General features: G+C 44.2%; 1 protein-coding gene across 5 annotated transcripts in view; it reads right to left on the bottom strand.

Annotated features, from left to right (window-relative positions):
- The window catches only part of MYO3A (myosin IIIA), a 226,934-nt gene that overhangs the window by 149,981 nt on the left and 51,517 nt on the right, over positions 1-25,436 (bottom strand). For all 5 annotated transcript variants that reach the window (XR_012902077.1, XM_006115285.4, XM_075922537.1 and 2 more), the window contains 2 exons: positions 9,842-9,946; positions 4,159-4,258 (listed from right to left, as the gene is read on the bottom strand). Coding sequence is in view for 4 of the 5 variants with exons in the window: in XM_006115285.4 (XP_006115347.2) it covers positions 4,159-4,258; positions 9,842-9,946 (205 nt within the window). In the remaining variant the exon portion in view is untranslated. The remainder of the gene's footprint in view (positions 1-4,158; positions 4,259-9,841; positions 9,947-25,436) is intronic.

Raw genomic sequence — 25,436 nt, 5'->3', positions numbered from 1 at the left:
TCTATGGAGTACAATAGTTGGACTGTACCGCCTTCTCTCCGAGTCTTCCACTTGGAACCCACTTTCTCTAAACCTCTGCTGTGGACAATTTTCACTATGAGATTGTGTCCCCTTGTGTCATATCTAGGTACTATGGTGATTAGACATTTTTTATACTTGGGCTGAGAGAGTTGAGGGGTGTAGGGACGCAGCAACTGCACGGTAGTATATCAGATCTGACGTGTATCTAATCCAATATCAGCTACTTCAGAGGAAGGTGCAAGAACTACAGAGTAGGGAGATGTGGGATATCTTGCCTTCTATAACAGATCGTGTCCTAGTTTCTAATAGCTACAACAGAAGCACGAGTTTTAATATCTCTTCCTATATTCTTATAGCTAATTATGACAACTCAGTATATTCAAAATTATGATAAAATCAGGCTGTAAGTAAAATTATACGAGGTGCATGAATGTGTGGATTTTTATAGCAAATGGAGGTGTAACAATGTCTTGTCAGTTATTCCAGACAGATGATAATAAAGAACCAGTTTTTTTAAAAAGGTGAAGATAAAGACAGGTGCTTGCTCTAACTGACAGATTTCAATGAGAGTTTGGCATCTCATCACTGCGATGCTATTCTGAGATTATGTAAATATTAATTTGCCTTGTTATATGTAATAAGTAAAATGAAGAACAAAAGCAACATATTTAACAACTTTTAGAAAAGTTCACATGGTCTAATGGTTTGACTGGGGGGATATCCATAATATAAATCGCTAGAGAACATACTTGTCTCACAAGATATATCTATTCATAGCCATGCAAAAAGAAGAAGGCTAGGCCAGTGACTAGGTGCTAGCCAGGATCTCAGAAGAGCCAGGCTCAATCTTTTACTCTTCCTGTACAACTTTTGAGTGTTAGACAGACTACATGAGTTTCTCAAAGTCAGAAGGAGCCATCATGATCATTTAGTCTGGCCTTTGGCATACTATAGATCACAGAACCAACCCACTCTTTCCTGTAATTGAACCATTACCTCTGGATAACTTAATGAAGTCCTCAAATTTTTACTTAAAGACTTCAAGTTACGGAGAGTCCACCATTTACTCTAGTTTAAACCTGCAAATGACCTGTGCCCTATGCTGCAGAAGAAAGTGAACCTTCTCCAGGGCCTCTGCCATTCTGATCTGGAGGAAAAAGTCTTTCGTGACTCCAAACATGGAGATCAGTTTGTCTCTGACCATGTGGCCAAGACTTGCCAACCAGATACCTGGGAAAGAATTCTCAGAGCCCTCCCCATCTAGTGTCTCATCTCCCGCCATTAGGGATTTTTGCTACTGGCAATTGGCGATGGGACTGCCTATGATGGCATGTGGCCCATCAGACCTTCCCCCTCCATAACATTTGTCAGGCTCAGTCTTGAAGCCTGTTAATTTTTTTGCCTTGAGGGCTTCCCCTGGAAGGTTGTTTCAGACCTTCACTCCTCTGAGGGTCTGTGCTTGAGTGTCGCACCTGTAAAACTAGAATAATAATATGTCCCTACCTGACCAGGGTGTTGCTAGGGTAAATACATTATAGATTGTGAGGTGCTCAGATGCTAAGGTAATTGGTGCCAGATAAGTAAGTATCCATGATATGATATACATATGCAATTTGGTATATTATACACCAGAATAAGTGATGCTTCTCAAAAAGCAGCACTAATATTCAAAAGGGAACAAATTTAAGTTGACAGTACAGCATTATGTACTACATATTTCAGGAGTATAAAAGGCACAAAGGAAAGAAAAGCCACTTCTGCTATTAAAGGCCAATTAACTTGTTATGTTTAGCAGTTATTGTTTGTGACACCTACTAACAGCTATTAAAAAAATCCAACCATGTTCCAACTTGAAGAAAGAGTAACTTAGGCTATTATATAATCAAATAGGTAATTCAGAATGATAATATGCTCTTCTCTGAAATTATGTTCCATACTGTCTTTCATAGGCTCAATCACTGGTTTTAACTGTCTGCTCATATAACCAGACAAAGATCCCCATGGGAAGCTTATGGAGAGAGTGTGAACAAATCTCTCCCTCAGCAACCTGGTGCACAGGGGGGTGGACTGCAGTGTTTGCATCATCTTTCAGGAAAGTCATTTGCTTCTTTCTCTCTTCTCCACCCTTCCCTCTTGGCCCATATGGGCTGCCTCACTCCATAGGCTGATACAGGAAGTCAACAGAGTCCTGGATCCAGTTTTACCTGACTTCTCCATGCCCTGTGCAAGAGGGTGCAGTCCCTATGTTTGCTAGAGCACAAGGACTGCTATTGTGACAGGCTCCGAAACAGACCTGATAAGTGGTGGTAATGTTCCTTGCTCTAATTTTGTGCAGCCAGATTGGATAATATCACACAGGAAAATGGAGATTACATGCACTCCTCAGACTTACAACCTAACTGGTTCCCAAAAATCGTGTTGCAAGTCAAGATGTTATAACTCAGAACTGCAATCTGCTCCATTACAGGAAAAAGCATTGTAGAGTTGAAACCAATGTCTTAAATTGGGTCTCAATTCAGATATGTCGTAAGTGTCAATTCAGGGTGTCAATTCAGATATGTCGTGTTTTTCATCATAAGTTGAACGTTGTAAAGTCAAGGACTGCCTGTATTTATATACACACATACAGAACTCCTTTATTGTCCACACAGATAAGTTTCATTCAATAGAAGTGGGATGTTGATTAACTACCATCAGGAATGAAAGTAACTTAAATTTATTACAGCTACTATCCTATCACAACCTGCCCCCCCCCCCCCCCGGGGAGGGGAGAGGAGAGTTAGGGTTAGGAGGAGGCTGTGACATAACAGTACCTATAAGAAATGTAAGTGTGGGGTGGAGTATTGGGGCTCAGGGCAGAGGATTGAGGTGTGTGTGAGGTGCAGGAGTTAGGGCAGGGGGCTGGGGATATACGGGGTACAGGAGTCAGGGCTGGGGTGTATGAGGAGTTCAGGTAGAGGGTAGGGGGGGAGGGGAAGGGAGGACGAGGGAGCCAGGGTTGGAGCTAGATATTTTCTCATCCTTTGAAGTAACAGAGGTTCTTCAAGATGTGTGCCCATACAGGTGCTTCAGTGTGGATTGGATCTAACTCCTGGCTGCTTAAGGAAAGGGCAGAGGAGAAATGCAGCAGGCTCTATTCAGCCTTGGGGGGAGGGGGGGGACTGAACCCATGGCCAACTGGATGGGCAGTTGCCTCTCTTTGCTCCAGCCTAGCTAGCTGTGGTGTTCAGCCTGACGTGGTTGCACCATGCTCCAGCTGGGCTGGAACAAAGAGAGGCAGCTGCCTGGCCAACTAGCTGTGGCAATCAACTCCTACACTTTCCTCTCACTTTCTAGTCACTGGAAGTGGGAAAAGCAGCAGTAGGCTGGTATATGCAGCTACACACACCCCACCCTGAAATGGTGGCAGGGGCAGAGGGGTGATGCCCCCAGCCAGCCCCTCTAACCTGTCTGGCTGCCTGCTGCTGAGTATGACAGTCTGCAGGAAGCTGGGAGCCAGGCTGGTTGTACCCTGCTCCTCCCACTGCAGCTGAAAGCCCAGCCAGTCAGCTTCTTGCTGGAGCGCCACATCAAGGCGCTACATCTTGCTTTCACCTCTGATTACCATACACCTAATTCTGTACTCTATTCAAATGAAAGGTTAGCTTCCTGTTAAGAATGGGAGAACATCATTCAGCTCCCACTGAAATCAATGGCTAATCTCGTTGGCTGCATTCTCTTGGACTTACCCTTATTCTTCACATTACTCTTTAGTTTTATGTCCCTATGACATAGAGCAATAAAGTTACATGTCCCAGCCCTCACTTCTTAGAACTAGCATGAGGTCAATCTGGACCCCATGTATCAAGTACAATATAAATCATACTAACTGGTTTTGCCCCACCCTGCCCCAAGGCACCTAGGGTTCATGAGCAATATAGTTAGGGAGAGTCTGTACCCATTAATAATTTGTTTTCCTTTATATTATCCAATTTCAACCACTTAAAGCTGATTTAAAAAAATAGTTTATCTAAAATCCTAACAAATCTACAATCAAAACATTAACGCAAGTCTGATGTTCTTAACTGTTAACTTTTATAATTTCCCCTCCGCTCTATGTGTTAACGTTACAACTTTGTAAAAAAACATGTAATATACCAAAATCCACAAGCTTAACTCCTCCTTCAGTGGTCAATAGGATATTATTTCCCTTTACATCACGGTGGATGGTTTTGTTTTCATGAAGATGCTGAAGCCCCTGAAAAATAAGTTATAAATCCATTGACATTCCAGTTTATGAATATATAATTTGCAGATAGAAAAAGCAGCGCACAAAAATATCAGCAACATTAATACACAGAATCATTTCAATTTTCAGTCTGTCTAAATTTATTTTCAAAATGAGATCAGCTGCCAAGTTCAAGAATGAACCATCATTTCATTTTTTAGCAGATGGGCACTTACAAAGTCAGTTTATTTTGATTTCTACCTCTTTTGCATTTTTGGTATACCCCGCTCCTCCCTCCCCCCCGAAATGCTATTCTTATTCAAAGAACACCAAGGCAACTATCAACCAATTACGTGGGATAAATGGACTTCTTAGTGACTTCCTTTTCTGGTAAACAAGTTGTATGATGACAGAAGTACAGAAGCATTATCAATCTTAGTTATATATTGTACCATTAAAACAGAAAGACAAATTATTAACACTGATAATAGTTCCAGTGCAGAAATACAAACTAATTAAATAGCAAGGATAAAGAAAGATATTTTATCTAGATTAGCCACAGTGATTTTTCTTTTGAGAGATTTCAATTTGCTGTAAATTATTATGTTACAAAATTTCTCAAAATGTGACACACAGAACAGAATTTTTAATATGTTGTCCTAGAATCAGGTCAGAAATGGCTCTCTCATCCCAGGAACCTTTTTGAGATATCCAAAAAAAAAAAATTCTCTCTCAGTCCCAAACTGGGAAAAAAGTCAATTTGGAAAATTTTGGCAAACTGAAAAATCTGAGCTGAGGAAAACATTTTGTTTTGATGATTTTGAAACACTTTGTATAAATTTCAACTATTTCATTTTTTCATATTACTCTAATATGAAAGTTAGATTTCCAAAAAAGCCCTTTCAAATTGGAAATCTGAATTTCTTCATCTAGAAAATGTTGAAACAAAATGTTTTGACAAATTTCAAAATATTTTCCCAAGCATTTTTCTTAAGTTGAAAAATGTGTAAAAGCCAACCCGTCCCATAAAGAGATTAATTTTCAACAAATTAGCATTTTCTAGTGGAAAAAATGCTTCATTAAAAAAAATCCCTGACCTGTTATTCATTGCAGTTTTGTCTCCAAAAGAAAAACAATTTTGACACAAAGCTGTATTTATTAAATGAAACTAAGGAGAAGTAATGCCTGAAATAAATACTAATTCTTTTCTAAGTGCACATCTACACTTACAGCGTTATTCTGAAATATCTTATTTCGAAATAGTTATTTTGAAATAAGATATTTCAAAATAACACATCTACATACAAAATGCATTTCAAAATAGTGTTTTGCTATTTCGAAATAGCGCGTCCTCACTGATTGGACGCTGAATTGCATTTAAGGCCAGCTGAAACCGGTTCCAGCAGGGCATCAGGTCAGGAGTTACTTTGTGTGGCGGCTATCTGAGGCCTGTGCTTAAAGGGACTCCCCTGGACAGCTGGTTCTCAAGTTTCCCTGCTTGCTTGCCTAACGCACTGAGGGACAGCAAAGCATTTTTTTCTCTGTGTGCTCTGGTTGCCCTCACCCAGGACACCACAGCATGCTGCATCATGGAGCTGGAACTGCCCCTGGGCAGTCTGGTGCTTCTTTTAGATGTGTTGCTACAAGCCTGGCTGCACTTTCTGCAGCATCTGCTGCAGCCCAACCCCCACGCCGTCATCCGGACCCTCCTGGGATAAGTGGAGGAGCAGCTGTAGCTCTTGGACACCAGCGTTTCCCACCACATCTGGCATCTGGATGTCAGCAGCAACTGGTGGGACCACATCAACCTGGAGCACTGGGGAGGACAACAATGGACCCAGAACTTTAGGATAAAGAAGTTCATGGAGCTCTGTGAGTGGCTCGCCTCTGCTCTGCAGTGACGGGACACACACGAGGACCGACATTCCCCTCCAGAAGCGTGTGGCCATTGTCCTCTGGAAGCTCTCCACGTCGGATAGCTACCAATCCATCGGGAACCAGTTTGGCGTGGGGAGATCCACCGTCAGAGCAGTGCTTGTACAGGTATGGCACTCTCTGGCTACTGTGCCAAGAGGAGGGGGTGCAAGGAAGGGATGGACTGCTTTAGGGAAAAGGCAGGGAGGTGGTGGTGCAAGTCCCCCTCCCTGGGAGGGTTTGTTCTGTCCCACCCACACTACGGACTGCCCGTGGTGGCCAGGATTATGGGGGGGGGGGTTGCTCCTGGGGAGTGGGGACGCAGGGCAGTGGTGGGGAAGGAGCACTCTCAGCCACCCTGGCACCTCAGTGACTCTCAATTTTGTGTCCCCCTCTGCAAGTGGTCAAGGCCATCAACAGAGTGCTGCTCCGCAGTCATCCACCTAACTGATGCAGACACGGTGATCGAGGGGCTTCCCCAACTGCAGGGGGACAATCAACGGGACACACATCCCCATACGTGCCCCAGAACACCAGGCCTCCATGTAGTGTACATAAACTAGAAGTGATACTTCTCCAACATTCTGCAGGCTGTGTCTGACCACCGGGGCCACTTCGTGGACATTAACATGGGCTGGTCCGGCAAAGCACACGACACGTGGGTTTACCACAACTCCTCCATGTGCCAAAGGCCACACGCTGGGACTTTCTTCCCTGACTGCCACATCAGGGTCGGGGACATGGACATGCCTGTGTGCCTGGTGGGGGATGCGGCCTATCCCCTACAACCCTGGCTGATGAAGCCCTGCACGAGACACCTCAACCCCTCCCAACAGGCTTTTAATGCCAAGCTCAGCAGGGTCAGCATCTTGGTGGAGGGGGCGTTCGGCTGGTTGAAGGCCCGTTTTAGATACTGCCTCACCCGCCTGGACCTCTCAGAGCAGAATGTTCTGCACGTGGTAACAGCGTGTTGTGTGCTGCATAATTTGTGCGAGAGAAAGGGGGAGGCTTTCCTGCCAGGCTGGATGGCAGAGGCTGACCACTTGGTTAGCCTGTACATGCAGCCCCGCATGGCTGCCAGCCGGGAGGCCCATTGGGGAGCTGTCCGTATCCGGGAGACCCTGCGAGAGAGCTTCTACCCAGAGGAGGACGAATGTCTCCCTGGTGTGCCACGCTGGGGGCTTGTGACTCATTTCACCCTCACATCCTTTCACCTACCCCTCCCTAATCCCACTTCCTCATGTAAATAAAGACACATGCGTTGACAAAAACAAACTATCTTTATTGAACAAAACTGGGGTGGGGGGGAATGAGGGCGGGAGAGGGAAGGCGAGAGGGTGGGAGAGGGGAGGGGAAAAGCTGGGAGGAGGGAGCTGGAAGGGGGAGGCAAGGGGAGGAAGAGGGAGGAGAAGCTCAGGGTTGGGGGTCTTGCTGGCCCACCTGTCTCCCAGCACTGCGGGTGCGGGGGCCTCGGCATCCCCGGAGGGAGTGGGTATGGAGGGTGGGGGGGGAGGAAGGAGCAGGAGTGGGAGCAAGAGTGGGAGGAGGAGTGGTAGCTGGGGCGGCAGCAGGGGCTGGAGAAGAGGAGGCAGCAATATCTGCACCAAGGTCTACTGGTGGTCAGAGATGGCACGGCCCTAGTCAGGCAGCTCCTGCAAGCTCTCCCACTGCAGCTGCAGGTCTTCATGCACCTAGTAGTCCAGGGTGCAGTGCTGGCCTCGCAGGATCCTCAGGTGCTGCTATTCCTCCTGGTTATGGGTCATCCTGCTGGCCCGGGTGTGGGAGGATGTCCTGGGTGGGGTGGTGTGCCCTGCACTCACAACTGCTGCGTCTGTGGAGAAACAAGAGAAGTGGTCAGTTATCCCTGGAGACACAGTGGGTGAAGCCCAGCCTCCTTCTGCAAGGCAAGGATGGCAGGTCTCCGCACCTTCAGAACCAATGTGCATGTTCAGCATGTCCTGCTATCCTCGGGAGTGTGAGCTGGCCAAGGACTGCACCCATGCCCCCGTGCTGTATATAGTGCGAGGGGGGTGGGGGGAAGATGTCCCCTGCCTCTGTGTAGAGGGGGGTTGTGGAGGGAGGGCATCATGCACTGTCCCACCCTGGGGTCAGGAGCACGTCATGTGCCTTCATACATACATGCGTATGGGTAAAAGGCCAAGGCCCCTGTGTGGCAGCCAGGGAGCCATGGCACATGCACAGGTTGCTGCGTGATCCATGGTCTTTCTCTCCTCCCCTCCTCCCCCGCATAAGGGGCAGTGATGGCACTCACATGTCGTTGCCTACCCGGCTTCAGATGACATCGGCGACAGACTTGCTGGGATAGTTTGGGTGTCCTGGGTGCACGGCATCCTCCCTCCAGGCTCCTGCGGCTCCTGGCCATCCTTCTCCTCCTCCTCGGTCTCATGGCCAGGACCCTCTGCCCCAGGGTTGATGACCAGCTGGGGGGCATGGACTGTTCGGCCCCCCAGGATGCGGTCCAGGGCATCAAAATAGGGGTAGGAGTCTGGGTCTGCCCCTGGTTGGGAGCTGCCCCCTTTGGCCTTGGCATAGGCCTGCCGCAGCTCCTTTATTTTCATACGCACCTGCTCCTGGCTTCACATGTGGCCTTTGGTGGCCAGGCTGGCAGCCATCCATCTGTAGACGGCCGCGTTCCTCCGTCTAAAGTGGAAATCATGGACGTTGGAGGATCCCCTCCAAACCTCAATCAGGTCCATAATCATCGCACAGGACCAGGAAGGTGCCCACATTTTCTGGCCCCTGGCAGGCTCCTGGGAGCTTGCAGACTGCTCCTGGGGAGTGGTGGAGGGCTGGCTGGCACTGGCTGCCTTGCTCATGTTGAGGCAACTGGGTCAGGGGCAGCAACTGCTGGCTCTGGGCCAGCAGGCCTGAAGCTGGCACAGGCACTGTGGCCAAACAGACTCTACCCCTTTAAGGTCTCCAGGGAGGGTGGGGAGGAGAGGGGTTTTCCTGGTTGTGGCCAGAGTGGCCACCAGGGCACCCTGGGAAGGGCTGAAGGCCCCCTATTTCGAAATAAGTGTCTATATAGCACTTATTTCAAAATAGCAATTTCAAAATTGGTGTTATTCCTCGTGGAATGAGGTTTACTAACTTCAAAATAAGCCCTCCACTATTTCGAATTAATTTCGAAATAGCGGTTGGATTGTGTTGATGCTAGTGAAGTTATTTCAAAATAACTTTGCTGTGTAGACATTCCCATCCTGATGAACTTAAGTGCTACTTTAGTTGGCAGCATTCATAAACAAGTTTACAACTAAACCTTAACTTTATTTCATTAAGCACATAGGAAGAAACATCAGGTTTAAAAAAAAAAAGTCCAGCAAACAGAGAGCTTGTCTGCATTGCCACAGAGTTTGGACGACAGGGGTAAGAACAGTAGTGCCCATCAAATTGCAGTACTGTAATTCACCACCGCCACCACCACATGGATGTGGAGGGTATGAACTCAGAGGTTTAGAGCTCGTGTTAACATAGCCCTTTTCAGACAGTATTTACAGTCAAGTGAATGAAAGATGTTTAAGTTTGCACCCGTAGCTTTCATATGGTGGAATTACAGCACAGTTGTAATTTGATACACTCTGCTATTTGCACTCCTTCAGAATCCAAACTTTGGGGCAGAATAGACATATTCTTAGAATAAACTCTCTCAGACTATCAACTGGACTGTTTTTATCTTACCATAAGAGCTTCATGTAAAATATAAGCAATTACAAGTTCATCCATCCTTTCACCTCTCTTCAAGAATCCTTTCACCAGATCAGTCACAGATCCTCCATTGCATAGCTATAAAAGATCAAATTACATTAAGACACAGGATGGAAAGTCAAGGAGAGAAGTGATCATATTGGTTCTAATTTTCAGTAGATTTCATTTTCCTACCTACACAAGATGCTACTGTACTAAGCTGATAACCTAGCAATTACATTTCTGTTATACCCAACATTATTCCCTCTTGCCACATCTGTCTCCTCTCTTCTTACACATACACATTCAACATCTTATCTCCCTGTTTTTTTATAATCAATGTCAACTTTTTTCTGAAGCTAAAATTACTGTCACGCTTTTAAAGATAAATTGTGTGGAGGCATTTTGATAGCTCCTAATGCTATTCAAATGCAAATGTATCACTGCTACAGATAATTATGTCTTGGATTCTCATGTCTCCTTCAGTACACTTGACACCTCATGGTCATGTAAAAAATGGACTTAAGACAAGTGGAGAAAGTCAGTGGAGAATTTCCCTTGTGCAGAGAAATCTGCTGCTGTTGTAGCAACCATTTACCTCAGCAGCAGATGATGCTGGTATAGGAAGGGGAAGCAGCATGATAGGGGCATGCTGGGGGGATTAATGGAGCACAGTAGACCAAAGATCTTTAATGCCTGGACTTCCATTGCTATGTGATTCCTTAGGGACATTACCAAGATACAGGTGTCTTAGCAGTTCCCCTGCAGCTCTACATTGCACCAGGACCAAGAGGCTCTGGCTTAGGGAGACATAACCACCTCTGAACAGCCCTTCCACCACACTGCATCTAAAGGGCCATTTGGACATTAAAAATCTGTTTTTATGTTTCTCAGCACCCTGGAACTAGAAGATTGAATCCACTTTTCAAAATGTAGGTCTTCTAATGATTTAGTGTAATGCACACGATGAGCTGGATTGATTGTTGCTAAAACTCTTTATTAGGATAAATCCATGATATAATTTTCATAACCCAGTCTGCCTGCAATGATGAGGTACATGGGAAGATTGTCAGTACTGAAAGCATTTTTTAAAATATTCACAATGATGTCAAACTTGCATGTACATTATCTTTTCAAAAACAGAATACTCTGATGAAACAATGAACTATGCTATAGGCATTATGCAATATAGTCTCAGTAGCTTCTCATAATAGAGTATAAAACTAAGATTGCATACAGTAACACGCATTAGGAATTCCTTTTGACTATAGATCCTGGTGCCTATTCAAATCAAATACATTGGTTTTCAATAAAACCTGTTGATTCTAGAATTGCAGATGTCAGATACCTCTCTATTTTATCTATGGAACCCCGTGACTCCTCTGTGCTTTTCTAGGCAAAAAAATGCATTAATAAAAGATATACCTTTTAAGGAAGAAACTGTTTATATACAGACAGTTATACAAAAACCAGACACTAATCTCTACATCACATGCATCTGACAAAGTGGGTCTTTGCCCACAAAAGCTTATGCTCCAATAAATCTGTTAGTCTATAAGGTGCCACAGGACTTCTTGTCATTTGTGAAGATTCAGACTAACACGGCTCCCCCTCTGATATCTCTCTATCTACTGTAATAATTCCTATGTCTACCAAATGTTCACCTGTACACCATTTGGTACATATAGGAATTATTACAGTAATGTAACCAAACACACTCTTAAATGGGCACTACCCAATTCCAAAGACCCTTCTATACTCAGGTAATATAGGATTCACCTCAGTAGGGTGCTGCCCATTATGGGTATTTCTACACAGTAGTGTTATTTTGGAATAACTGACATTATTCTGAAGTAACAAAGAGTGTGTCTACACAACAAGCCATTATTTTGAAATAATGGTGAGCTGAAGGACTTCTTACTCTGGCTGCTGTAACCCTCATTTCATGAGGAGTAAGGGAAGTCGAAAGAAGAGTGTTCTTTCTTTGACTTCCTGCTGTATAGACAGCACCAAAAGCCAAATTAAAGCTATTTTGACTTCAGCTAAGCAACTGATGTAGCTGAAGTGCATAGCTTAATTTGACTTTTGCCCTTCTGTGTAGACATGCCCTATGGTAGCAGCCCTGTCAAACACTTAATCCCACGCTTAAAAGTATGTGTGTGTGTGTTGTCTCACTGAAGTCAATAGAATGAGACCAGTCACATACTGAAAATTAAGCATGTGCTTAAGTGCTTTGTTGGTTTGGGTTCAGAATCCCCTGCACATTGAAGGTTTGAGCCCATAATCGTTAACCTTTACAGTGTCTTCACCAGCTTTCCCCTTTTTAGGAATGCTTTTCCTTCCTTTTCATCCTTCCTTCTGAAGCACAATTAATTTCCCTTGGCTCCCAGAATGTCTACTTTAACTTCTGTATATCTATATAATTAGTATTACCTCAATTTCATAACCATTGAATATATGAACATGCAAGCCTAATTTCATTTTGTTTTTCTCCTGTAACATTTAGATCTCTTTTTCTGAGGGTTGGGGAAATATGAATGCAAAAAGAAAACTGGTAAAGTGTTACAAGGTAGGCTGTTAAAGGAAAAAGAAGCTAGAAATAGACAATGAGGTGCCATTTTAGCCACATGATCTTCTCTGAGGCTATGTCTAGACTGCAAGCCTCTTTCGAAAGGTCTAGTCTGCACGCGGAACTTTCGAAAAAGCGGCTTGCTTTTTCGAAAGAAAGCACCCAGTGAGTCTGGATGCTCTCTTTCGAAGAAGCCCTATTTACATTCAAGAACGCCTTCTTTCGAAAGAGGAACTTTCGAAAGAAGGCGTTCTTCCTCGTGCAATGAGGTTTACCGCCGTCGAAAGAAAAGCCGCATTCTTTCGATTTAATTTCGAAAGAACGCGGCTGCAGTCTAGATGCAGGTGAAGTTTTTTCGAAAAAAGGCTACTTTTTTCGAAAAAACCCCTGAGTCTGGACACAGCCTGAGCTTGGGGTTTGAGTGGGGTGGAGGGGAAATCAGGTTAGTATTAACCTTGTTCTATTTTTTAAGTAGCCCAGAAGACCTCATGGGCAAAAATGTCATCTCTCATCTCATTTTCTATTGTCTATTTTTACTAGCTGAGCAGCGGTCTGCATCTTAATGCCACTTTTTGAACTATGTTCCTGGAAGTCCATCATGCCTATGAATGAAATTCACCCATGTCCAAAATTCTGTGTAGACAACACAAGTATTATCCTCTGTTTAAGTCTCAATTAAGCCCTTGTTTTAAGGATGTAGGTGGCGCCCAGGCCATAAACTGGTCCTTGCAGAGAGGTAAATTTGAGATGTTAGTGAAGAAATATCATATAGTCTTTGGCAAGGGGAAAGTGATCAGGAATAGCCAACATGGATTCACCAAGGGCAAATCATGCCTGACCAATCTGATTAGCTTCTATGATAAGGTAACTGGCTCTGTAGATATAGGAAAGTCAGTGGATGTGATATACCTGGACTTTAGCAAAGCTTTTGATATGGTCTCCCACAATATTCTTGCCAGCAAGTTAAGGAAGTATGGATTGGATAACTGGAGTGCAAGATAGATAGAAAGCTGGCTAGACTTTCAGGCCAACGGGTAGTGAGTGATTAATGGCTCAATGTTAGGTCAGCGATTGGTTTCTAGCGAAGTGCCCCAAGGATTGGTTCTAGGGCGGTTTTTTTCAACATCTTTATTAATGACCTCCATGAGGGGATGAATTGCACTCTCAACAAGTTTGCGGATGACACTAAGCTAGGGGGAGAGGTAGATATGCTGGAGGGTAGGGACAGGGTCCAGAGTGACCTAGACAGATTAGAGGATTGGGCCAAAAGAAATCTGATGAGGTTCAACAAGGACAAGTGCAGGGTCCTGCAATTGGGATGGAAGACCCTCAAGCATTATTACAGGCTGGGGACTGACCGGCTAAGTAGCAGTTCTGCAGAAAAGGACCTGGGGATTACAGTGGATGAGAATCTGGATAGGAGTCAACAGTGTGCCCTTGTAGCCAAGAAGGCTAATGGCATATTAGGTTGCATTAGGAGGAACATTGCCAGCAGATCTAGAAAAGTAATTATTCCCCTTTATTCAGCTCTGGTGAGGCCACATCTGGGCTACGTCTAGACTGGCATGATTTTCCGCAAATGCTTTTAACGGATAAGTTTTCCATTAAAAGCATTTGCGGAAAAGAGCGTCTAGATTGGCACGGACGCTTTTCCGCAAAAGCACTTTTTGCGGAAAAGTGTCCGTGCCAATCTAGACACGCTTTTTTGCGCAAAACAAATCTGAGCTGTCTACACTGGCCCTTTTGCACAAAAGCTTTGTGCAAAAGGACTGTTGCCCGAATGGGAGCAGCATAGTATTTCCGCAAGAAGCACTGATTTCAGACAGTAGGAAGTCAGCGTTCTTGCAGAAATTCAAGCAGCCAGTGTAGACAGCTGGCAAGTTTTTCCGCAAAAGCAGCTGCTTTTGCAGAAAAACTTGCCAGTCTAGACACAGCCCTAGAGTATTGTGTCCAGTTCTGGGCCCTCTACTATAGAAAGGATGTGGACACAGTGGAGAGGGTCCAGCAGAGGGCAACGAAAATGATTAGGGGACTGGAGCACATGACTTATGAGGAGAGTCTGAGGAATTTGCGTTTGTTTAGTCTGCAGAAGAGAAGCGTGAGGGGGGATTTGATAGCAGCCTTCAACTTCCTGAAGGGAGGTTCCAAAGAGGATGGAGAAAGGCTGTTCTCATTAGCGACGGATGGAAGAACAAGGAGAAATGGGCTCAAGTTACAGTGGGGGAGGTTTAGGTTGGATATTAGGAAAAACTATTTCACCAGGAGGGTGGTGAAGTACTGGAATGGGATACCTAGAGAGGTGGTGGAATCTCCATCCCTAGAGGTTTTTAAGTCTCATCTTGACAAAGCCCTAGCTGGATAGATTTAGTTGGGATTGGTCCTGCCTTGGACAGAGGGCTGGACTTGATGACCTCCTGAGGTCTCTTCCAGCTCTATGGTTCTAAGACTTGAATTTCAGATTCAACTTCTATGTATTGCAGAAGACCTGGGATCCTCTGCCCTGTGGTCAACTTCATCCTATGTGAGTCTCTCAGCGAAATGAGACACTTACTCATCCTGTGCAGTAACTGAGGTTCTTCAAGACGTGTGCACATATGGGTGCTTCAGTGTTGGTGCAATAGTGTCCCCTGCTCCTGGGATCAGAGATCTTTGGCAGCAGAGCCCATTGCGTTGCACATATGCTCCTCCAGGTCTTGTATTGTGATTGGCATCTATGTAGCACTATGTGGTCCAAATGCCTTCAGTTACTTCTCTGTGCTGAATCTACATTTGAATTCCAAAGCAGAGGAAAGTAGGTGGGGAATGAAGCACCCACAGACACATACATCTCAAAGATCCTCAGTTACTGCACAGGGTGAATAACACTCTCTTCTTTGAGTAGTGCACCTATGGGTGCTCCACTGTAGGCGACTGTAGAGCAGTGCCCCTAGTAGGAAGGCTGGAGCTTTCGAGCGACATCTACCAAAGAGGATAGGAGAACATCCTAGTAGAGCATCTGATGATCCTAATGAGGTGACTGCATAATGTTGTCTAAAGGTTCCTGTGAATCCCTAGGTGGTCACATTACACATTATCTCAAATTGCAGTCTGAAATGGCAAATCATTATTGGTAAAGGGGTGCAGACCTGCTGCCTTTTCCTATCCTGGCGGCCCCCCTGCAGACCTAGAAGCCTTGCTTCAGGCCATGCAGCCTGGGAGTGAGGTCAGGCCAGAGCTTCCCCAGCCCTGTCTGCCTTCCCCTAGCACTGTTCTATCTTGGGAAGCATCTGAGCTTCCTTTGTAGCCAGGTCCCTCCTGCTCCCCAGCTGGAGCAAGTCTGTCCATCTCTCTCCCTGAGAGCTCTTATTTATGTAGCCCCAGCTGGACCTAAGTTGGCAGTATCTGCATCAGCTGCAGGCTTTGCTCTCAGCTGTCTTCCAGGGTTGGGTTTTACCCTTAAAGGACCAGTGTGAGGAAGACGCCCAGTCACACAAGCGAAGGTTTATGTGTAGCAAGATCAATTTTGATAGGTGTTTGGCTATGGCTAATCCCTTTGATCTTTCAGCGGTAGAGAGCAATAAGTACAATTTAGTTTCATCAAGATAAAAGGGAAATGCTCATCTGGCATTCAAAGTACATAATGTGACTTCATGCTAGTTGTCATGTACTTTGGGGAAGGAGAAGGGAAGGTGGATAGATTGATTTAGCCCAGGGGTGGGAAACTTGTGTCCAATGGCCCGCATGCAGCTGGCCCACCATCCAGATTGTTTACCTTGTGATCACAGGTATGGCTGCCCACAGCTCCCATTGGTTGGGAATGGCAAACTGCAGACAGTGGGAGCTATGGGTAGCAGAATGTGTGGATTCAAGGTAAACACTGTGCCAGTGGCTTGGCCACACCCAGCTTATCAGGGTAACCTGCTGGCAAGCCACCTGACAGGTTGTTTTACTTGATCCCACTAATGTATTGTATTGAATGACCTTTTATCTTGGAGTGGAATGCACTAATTGCAGCCAGAGCTACGTGAACGGAGCTTTTGGATAGGCCTGATCTTTTAAGGTCTAGAATGTATTCCAGGATGAGTAAAAAAGGAATACTCATTGTTGAGATATGTTTGAGTGTCTCACCAAGTCCTGAATCTTTCCCATTTATGCATGTAAGCATACTGAATTGTTGAATGTCTTCTATTTAAAATAATCTCTTTTACCTCTTCTGATCAAGTCATCTCTAAATCCTGGAAGCCTGAAGAAGCCACGTCTTCAGATGGAGGAGTTCTAGATTCAGATGGAGAATTTGGCTGTCTTTGAGAGGAGGTATAGAGTCAACTATTGGGTAACTGGTGGATAGACCATATCCGTCAAGGCCATGTTGGGGCTATAAGAATTACTCTGGCTTATTCTACCTGTATCTTGTGAAGCACTTTGAATAGTAGGGGAAGAGGTGAAAAAGGCACAGAAGAGGAATGCATCTGATATAATAAGGATGGACTCTGCCAGACCCACTTAAGCAGAATCATTGGCATTTAGTATTTTCAAGCATGGCAAACAGATCTATGTTTGGGAATCCCCAGCAGTTGAATGTGTGTTGTATGGCTCTTGTGTCCAACTCCCTTTTATGGTTTTGTGAGACCCTTCTGCACAGTGAACCTGCCCTGAAGTTCTAGTGTCCAGGTAGGTAAGTGGCAGAGGTGTTGATACCACACTGGATGCACAATTTTAGTGCATCTGTGAACAGGAACTGGAACCGTGCTCCCCTTTGTTTGTTGATATAAAACATGCAAGAGATGTTGCCCTTACTCTTTTGGCCTTATGTCTGGTTGTTGGTAGAAAGTGTATGGTATGCATTTCAAACTGCATGTGATTCTAAGAGGCTGATGTGCAATGTGGATTCTTATGAGGACCACCTGCCTTGCACCATGTGGGACTGTAGACAATCTCCTCAAACAAGCAGAAAGGAGTTGGTTATCAGTATTCAAGGGTGGTGGTGGTGGTTGGAAGAATGGCACTCTCATACAAACCTTTTGGGGTTATGTCCACCAGTCTAATGAGTCTTTGGCCATGACTGGTAATGAGAGATTTTTTTTCAGGCTGTGTCTGTTCATAGCCATCCCTAAAGGCAGCACATGTGTAATCTGATGCCATATGACTCAGCAGCTATGGGCAAGTTCTGTGGGCTGGTTATCATGGTGGAGATGAAACTGATCACTGCAAAATGTCTGAGCAGAGAGGAAGGCTCTGTTAGGTCCCAATAAATTCCAGCCATTAGTCTGGTATCAGTGTCAATTTTTGCATGTCTATCTGGAGGCCGAATTTCAAGAAAAGGTCCATTGTTGCTCTTATAGCTTTGAATGTGTCAACTCTGGACAGAGCCTTGAGAAGTCAGTATAGGTATGGGAATATTAGAATCTTGTCTGCTGAGGTTCGCCACCACCACTACAAGGATCTTGAAAAATACTTGGGTGCTGTAGAGAGTCTAAAGGGTCTTATCTTGCATAGGTAATGGTTGGACCTCAGGACAAATCTGAGGAAATGTCTTGTGGAAAGGATGTACTGTGATATGGAAGTATGTGTCTTGGAGGTTGAGAGCTGAGAAACAGTTCCCCTTTTTCAGTGTGGGGACTGCTGCTGATAATGTGACCTACAAGAAGACTGAGGGATTTGGGCTTATTTAGTCTGCAGAAGAAAAGAGTGAGGGGGGGATTTGATAGCAGCCTTCAGCTTCCTGAAAGGAGGTTCCAAAGAGGATGGAGAGAAACTGTTCTCAGTGTGATAGATGGCAGAACAAAAAGCAATGGTTTCAAATTACAGTGGGGAGGTCTAGGTTGGATATTAGGAAAAAACTATTTCACTAGGGCTACATCTACACTACAAGGTTTTTGTGCAAAAACTCGCAGAGCGTCCACACCTCAAGCATGCTTTTGTGCAAGGAAATCAACAGTAAAATGGCAGAACAGAGGGCTTTTCACAGTGTAGGTAAACCTCCTTCTATGAGGCATAACTCCTTTTTGCACTATAGCTGTTGTGCAAAAAGGCATGTGTGGATGCTCCACAGGGGTTTCTTGCACAAATAAGCCTATCCAAAAAGGTACAAGTGCTCTGATGGCCATTCTGTGAATGGCCATCAGAGCTTTCTTGCGCAAGGGCGGCCATGCAGTGTGGACGCTCTCTTGCACAAAAGCGATGCGCTCTGAGGTGTGGACGCACTCTTGCGCAAGAAGTTTTTGTGCAAAAACTCTTGCTCAAAAGGCTTCTTGCACAAGAAGCCTGTAGTGTAGATGTAGCCTAGGAGGGTGGTGAAGCACTGGAATGGGTTACTTAGGGAGGTGGTAAAATCTCCATCCCTCGAGATTTTTAAGTCCCAGCTTGACAAAACCCTGGCTGGGATGATTTGGTTGGGGGTGGTCCTGCTGTGGGCAGGGGGCTGGACTCAATGCCCTCCTGAGGTTTCGTCCAGCCCTAAGATTATATGATTCAATGAGACAGCAATTAAAGCCCCTTGTTCCAGGGGAAAGGGTAGGGTTAGGGGAGAAACAGCACGGCTATGTCTACACTGGCCCCTTCTCCGGAAGAGGCATGCTAATTTCGAACTTTGGAATAGGGAAATCCGCGGGGGATTTAAATATCCGGGATTTAAATAAACATGGCCGCCGCTTTTTTTCCGGCTTGGGGAAAAGCCGGAAAAGAGCGTCTAGACTGGCGCGATCCTTCGGAATAAAGCCCTTTTCCGGAGGATCTCTTATTCCTACTTTCAAGGAATAAGAGATCCTCTGGAAAAGGGCTTTATTCCGGAGGATCGCGCCAGTCTAGACGCTCTTTTCCGGCTTTTCCCCAAGCCGGAAAAAAAGCGGCGGCCATGTTTATTTAAATCCCGTGGGGGATATTTAAATCCCCCGCGGATTTCCCTATTCCAAAGTTCGAAATTAGCATGCCTCTTCCGGAGAAGGGGCCAGTGTAGACATAGCCGTGCTGTTTCTCCCCTAACCCTACCCTTTCCCCTGGAACAAGGGGCTTTAATTGCTGTCTCATTGAATCATATAATCCTAGGGCTGGAAGAAACCTCAGGAGGGCATTGAGTCCAGCCCCCTTGAAAGTAGGAATAAGAGATCCTCCGGAAAAGGGCTTTATTCCGGAGGATCGTGCCAGTCTAGACGCTCTTTTCCGGCTTTTCCCCAAGCCGGAAAAAAAGTGGCAACCATGTTTATTTAAATCCCGCGGGGGATATTTAAATCCCCCGCGGATTTCCCTATTCCAAAGTTCGAAATTAGCATGCCTCTTCCGGAGAAGGGGCCAGTGTAGACGTAGCCCACCTGTTGATGTCTCAGTTGTACAACTCATATATAAGAAAAATGTAAATAGAATTGGTTCTCTCAGTCCAGTTCTCCATGAATGCTGTCCTTCCTATAGATCATTTTTCTAAGGTTTCTGCCTTTCAGAATAAGGTACAAATGGGAATGAAAGGAAGGAGTTTGGGGGAATTCTCCACTCTCCCAATCACCTACTGCAGTGTTTCCCAAATGGTGTTCCGCGGAACCCTGGGGTTCCGCGAAGCAAACGTAAGGGTTCCGCGAGAACCCAAAAGCTCCCCTCCCCCGCCCATAAAGAGACAGAGGAGCCTGGCGCGCAAAGACGCTGGCTCCTTCCCCGCTCCCCTTTCAGACATCTCCCGCGTCCCCCGCTGCCGCTCTGCTTTTACCACCGGACCTAGCAGCAGCAACAGCTGCTTGTCCCGCTTCTGCCCAATCAACCCAAGATCCCTCTCCCGCGTCCCCCGCTGCTGCTCTGCTTTTACCACCGGAAAAAGCAGAGTGGCAGCGGGGGATGCGGGAGAGGGATCTTGGGTTGATCGGGCAGAAGCGGGACAAGCAGCTGTTGCTGCTGCTAGGTCCCTTGGTAAAAGCAGAGCAGCAGCGGGGGACGCGGGAGAGGGATCTTGGGTTGATCGGGCAGAAGCGGGACAAGCAGCTGTTGCTGCTGCTAGGTCCCTTGGAAAACGCAGCATGTGTGTGTGTGGAGGGGGGGAGGGAGTACTATCAGTGAGTGGAACACCGGAACTCCTACTCACTGTGAGGATCGGAACAAATCCCCATACACACTGTGAGGACACGTGGCTCCTGTGTGTGACTTTAAGTTTAAGAATTCAATCTAATATCAAAATTCCCCATGGATCGTTGGTTAAAAGAAGGAACTTTTAAAGAGAAAAGTACTTCAAACTCCAATATTTTTACTGAAACCAGCAAGGAAAATACTGAGGCAGCTCAAGTAATTATGAAAAATTTCAGCTGACTAATAAGAAACGCAGGTATTGTGAGGACTATTTGGCATTTGGATTCACAAGCAATGGAAATGAAGATGCTCCAGGTGCCCAGTGTGTAGTGTGCAACAAAATATTATCTAATAGTTGTTTAGTACCTGCTAAATTGCGAAGACATTTTGAAACAAATAATCCGGAATACAAAGATAAAGACATTAGTTTTTTTAAGCAAAAGCTTGAATCGCTTGAAAAAAGTAAACTCTTCATGTCAAAAATTGCCAAATCTGATAATGAAAATGCAACAGAGGCATCTTACAAAGTAAGCTATCGTATATCGCTCGCCGAAGAAGCACACACTATTGGGGAATCACTCATAAAACCATGTGCAAAAGATATTGTGATGTGTATGTTGGATCAGGAGTCTAGTAAAAAAGTTGAGGCTGTGCCACTATCAAACAATACTGTCACACGTCGTATTCACGATCTTGCTGCTGACATCGAGAAGGAGCTTATTTTTCGGCTGCATTTATGTGATGCATATGCATTATAATTAGACAAGTCCACTGACGTTGCAGGTCTTGCAGTTCTGCTTGTATTTGTCCGTTATGATTTTAATAGTTCTATTGAAGAAGACTTACTTTTATGTGAATTTTTGCAAACCAATACAACTGGTGAGAATATATTCAACTGTATCAATAACTTTATGAAAACACATCAAATAAGCTGGGAAAAATGTGTTGATGTGTGCAGTGATGGTGCCAAAGCAATGGTAGGAACAGTGGCTGGCGCTGTAACACAAATAAAAAATGTAGCACCAAACTGCACCAGCAGTCACTGCATTCTCCACAGACACGCTCTGGTAGTTAAGAATATTTCTCCCTCTCTTAAAAATGTGTTGGACGAAGCAGTACAGATTATTAATTATATAAAAACTTGACCATTACAATCAAGACTGTTCAAAATTATGTGTGAAGATATGGGTAGTCAGCATACAGCCCTGCTTCTACATACAGAAGTCAGGTGGCTATCACGAGGAAAAGTGCTGGTGAGATTATTTGAATTGCGTCATGAGCTCTCTGCAAATCTGATGGATCACAAATTCCAACTGTCTGATCGTTTAACAGACTTTTTGTGGTTATCTAGAGTTGCGTATCTTGCAGACATCTTTACAAAACTAAATGAAGTAAATCTGTCGTTGCAAGGAAAGAATGTAAATATTTTTAATGCGAAAGACAAAATTTTGTCATTGTCACGGAAGCTACAGTTTTGGATCTCATCTGTAGGACGAACTGATTTGGATTGTTTACCAACTCTGAATGATTTCCTTGAAGAAAATGAATACAAACTTGATGAAGATATTCGCAGCGACATTGCAGATCATCTCCGCGATTTATACACGAACATCATTAAGTATTTTCCAAACATCAATGACAACAATAACTGGCTTCAAAATCCATTAAGTTTAACAGAAAAGCCAGTCAGTTTTTCTACACAAGATTATGAAAACCTAATTGAAATCACTTCAGATGGCCAATTAATACAAAAATTTAAAGAAGTTTCTCTGATTACATTTTGGAGTGACTTATGTCAAAGTCAAGAATATTCATCTTTATCAATACGCGCAATTCGTCAGCTTTGCCAGTACATACTTGTGCGAAACTGGGTTCTCGAACTATGCAGCAATGAAAACGAAATACAGAAATTGACTGAATGCTGTGCCAGATATGCGAATCCAACTTTCTAGTATTAAACCAAATATAAAAAGAATTTTCCAAGAAAAGAAGAAAAACCACTCTTCACATTGAAAACTATGAATATAATTAATATTATTTGATAGTTTTATTTTATATGATTTTTGTTGAATATAAATGAATGGTGTTATATGACCGTATTTAGCATCTTATTACTACCAATTGTGGTGTACTGGCAGTATGTGTGTGTTTGGGTGTTTTTTTTTTTTTTTTTGCTCGACAAACTTAATCCCTGGCTAGGGGGGTTCCTTGAAATTTGAAAGGGTTCCGTGGTCAAAAAAAATTGGGAAACACTAACCTACTGGATGGACAGGGAAGGAAAACAGAAGAATGACACATAATGGAGCTGCTGGTGTGCAGAGAGGTCTTTTTTAAAATAGCATTTGATTCCTACATGTGAAATGTCAATTTAAATTGCAACCACATCAGAGTCATCCAGCTTATCTTGCTTGTTTTACTCATCATTCATCTGACATGGATGACATTTCTATTCACCTAACATTATCAAGACATACACATTGTTCTCAAGCCAAGAAATCAAGGATTCATCCTTAGTTTTGTCTTTGAAAATTTACAGCAACTGAATGTTTAACAGCTAATGTTCAGTATTAATGTACCCAACCTCATCCCAGGAGGCATACCTGGGTGGTCGACAAATGCCTTTGATGTTGACACCTGCGCGTCCAGACTACCGCGCTGAGCCGACAAACAGCTGATCGGCTCAGCACGGCAGCCATGTAAATTTAAATGAAGCGGCGATTATTTAAATCGCCGCTTCATTTTCCTATACCTGGTAGCCTAATCTACATGCCTCTGGCGACAGAGGCATGTAGTCTAGATGTACCCTTAGACACCACTCTCTCATACAGTCTGTGTAACAGCATCTTCCTTTAATATGAAAGCACTATAGTAAGCCCAATAGTACTGATTTGCAGCAATGATTAAGTATCTGCTGCGAGAGAATCCCCAGTTATCTACCACGTTGACCATGGTTGAGTGAATAACTTGCAACAAACAATTGGTTCAGGAATTAACCTCTATTTGGTCCACACAATGTATCAATATTATATGAAAGATGCCCCATAAAATAGTAGCAATGTAGTTGCATAAATACCAATGCTGATTGACTTAGAAATCTGAACTTGGATAGATGTATTAGTGGGCTTGTACAACCACCACAAACCTTCCACACTGATCTCCTTCCAAGCACAATACCTATTTCAGAAGTCACCAGATTGGTCAAGGTACTTAAAAATTTAGATAGTATAGCAAATTAAATCTTCATTAAACAGTGTTATGATATGAATGATGTATCCAATTATTGTTCAGACAGATGATCATTAAATAAATTTACAAATTATACCTATTCCACTTACAGTTTGACCATTGGTAAGCTTGACATCTAGAAATTAACTAGGAGACAAACAGCCTTTTAACAGATGCTTTCTTTCAAAATATCTAGGACTATATTTAAGTCCATTTCATGGAGAGGACTTACGTTTATTGCACATTTCCAGTCCAACAGACTTGCTAATAAACTATACAACATTTGGCTTCAAAGCAAAATTAAATCTACAGATGTACATTTAGAAGCTTTCTGGTATTCATATATTCTCCCAGCGTTGCTTGGATCTTAATTTCCTTTAAAATAAAATCATCATAAAGTAAAATTGCTGTAGTAGTATCGGGAAGGTGGGGAAGCTTTGTTTTTTTCTCCTCTGCTAATAGGGCTCTCACCTTTTAAAAAAAATCAAACACAATATTTATCAGCAGGGGCGGATGAGAGTTTTGTGGGGCCAGGGCGTGGGGCCCGGGGCAGCACAATTTTACGACCACAGCTGACACGTAGTAGTGTGTGCACAGGCCTATTGAAGCGCGGGGCCCAGGGCAGCTGCCCTGTTCGCCCTACCTTATATCCGCTGCTGTTTATCAGCAACTAACAAGCAGATCTACAATCTAGGAAGCTTCAATTTACATCAGCTGAGGAGCTATTCCCAAGACCCTGACAAAATTGAAATCTTCTGCCAAAGCACTAGAACTGTTAAAAAATAAAAGTTGCTAAATTGTTTTATGCAAAAGAGTATTTTCCCCACTCATTTTATTCTCAGACACAGCTGAGCTATATGTGCTGAAACAGCCCGGGAAAAATATCTCCTAGCCTAAGAACAAAATAATCAATTATCAACCTGAAAGGTAAAGAATTTAAGAAGTTTTAAGCAACTAAAACTGACTCTTTAGTTAAGATTGTACATGTTTTTCTATTCCATAGGCATTGCTACACCTGTAATTACCACATACACAGAAGGACATCCATAGAATAAACTGCAGAGCTATAAGATAAATGCACTTAGTATATACTTTTGACTACCTTATCTACTTTCTGCCCAGTAATCCATCCCCTGGAATTTATTCATCTCTTGAAAACAGCTTCAAATATTTACCTTAAAAAAATCAACCAGCTATACAGATATTTCCTCCTTTCTTCCCCTCTATTTTAGACTGGCCCATGGAAAAATCAGGCCTAGTGGGTGGAGTAAGAGCCAGGAAGCAGATACAAATCAACAGTCAGGGCCAGAATCAGGAAACAAAACCGTCTCAGGAGTCAAAGAGCCAGAACGATGAACTAACAGCCAAGCCAAGGGTCAGAAATGGGATCAGGAATCAATAGCTACATCAGGAGTCAGAGCTGGAATCAGGGTCAGGGTGAGGAAGCCAGAACCAGGTGCAAGGTGAGGCAGTAGGAACTAGCAGGGATTGGGAGAAGAAAGCAGGAACAGAACTAATAGCAGGATCGGGACAATGTGAGGGATGGTAGTCACAGGAAGGAGGGCATCTGTAGGCATGAACACATTGAGCTGCTGCTGGGCTTAAAAAAAAATCCATCTGTCTGTCCTGACCAAACAAATGATCTAGTCAATCAGATAGCTTCTTGCAAACCAGCTGTGCTTGCTGGGTTGCTAGGAGACTGATTCTGCTGATGGCTTCAAGACATGGAATTTTTCAGAAATTACCTCAGCTCAAAAGGCCAGCACAGGCAAG

This window comes from Pelodiscus sinensis, chromosome 2 (genome assembly GCF_049634645.1).
Source record: "Pelodiscus sinensis isolate JC-2024 chromosome 2, ASM4963464v1, whole genome shotgun sequence".
Classification (NCBI taxonomy): Eukaryota; Metazoa; Chordata; order Testudines; family Trionychidae; genus Pelodiscus; species Pelodiscus sinensis.
Note: the sequence above shows the minus strand (reverse complement) of the source record. Positions and strands in the feature narration are given on the sequence as shown.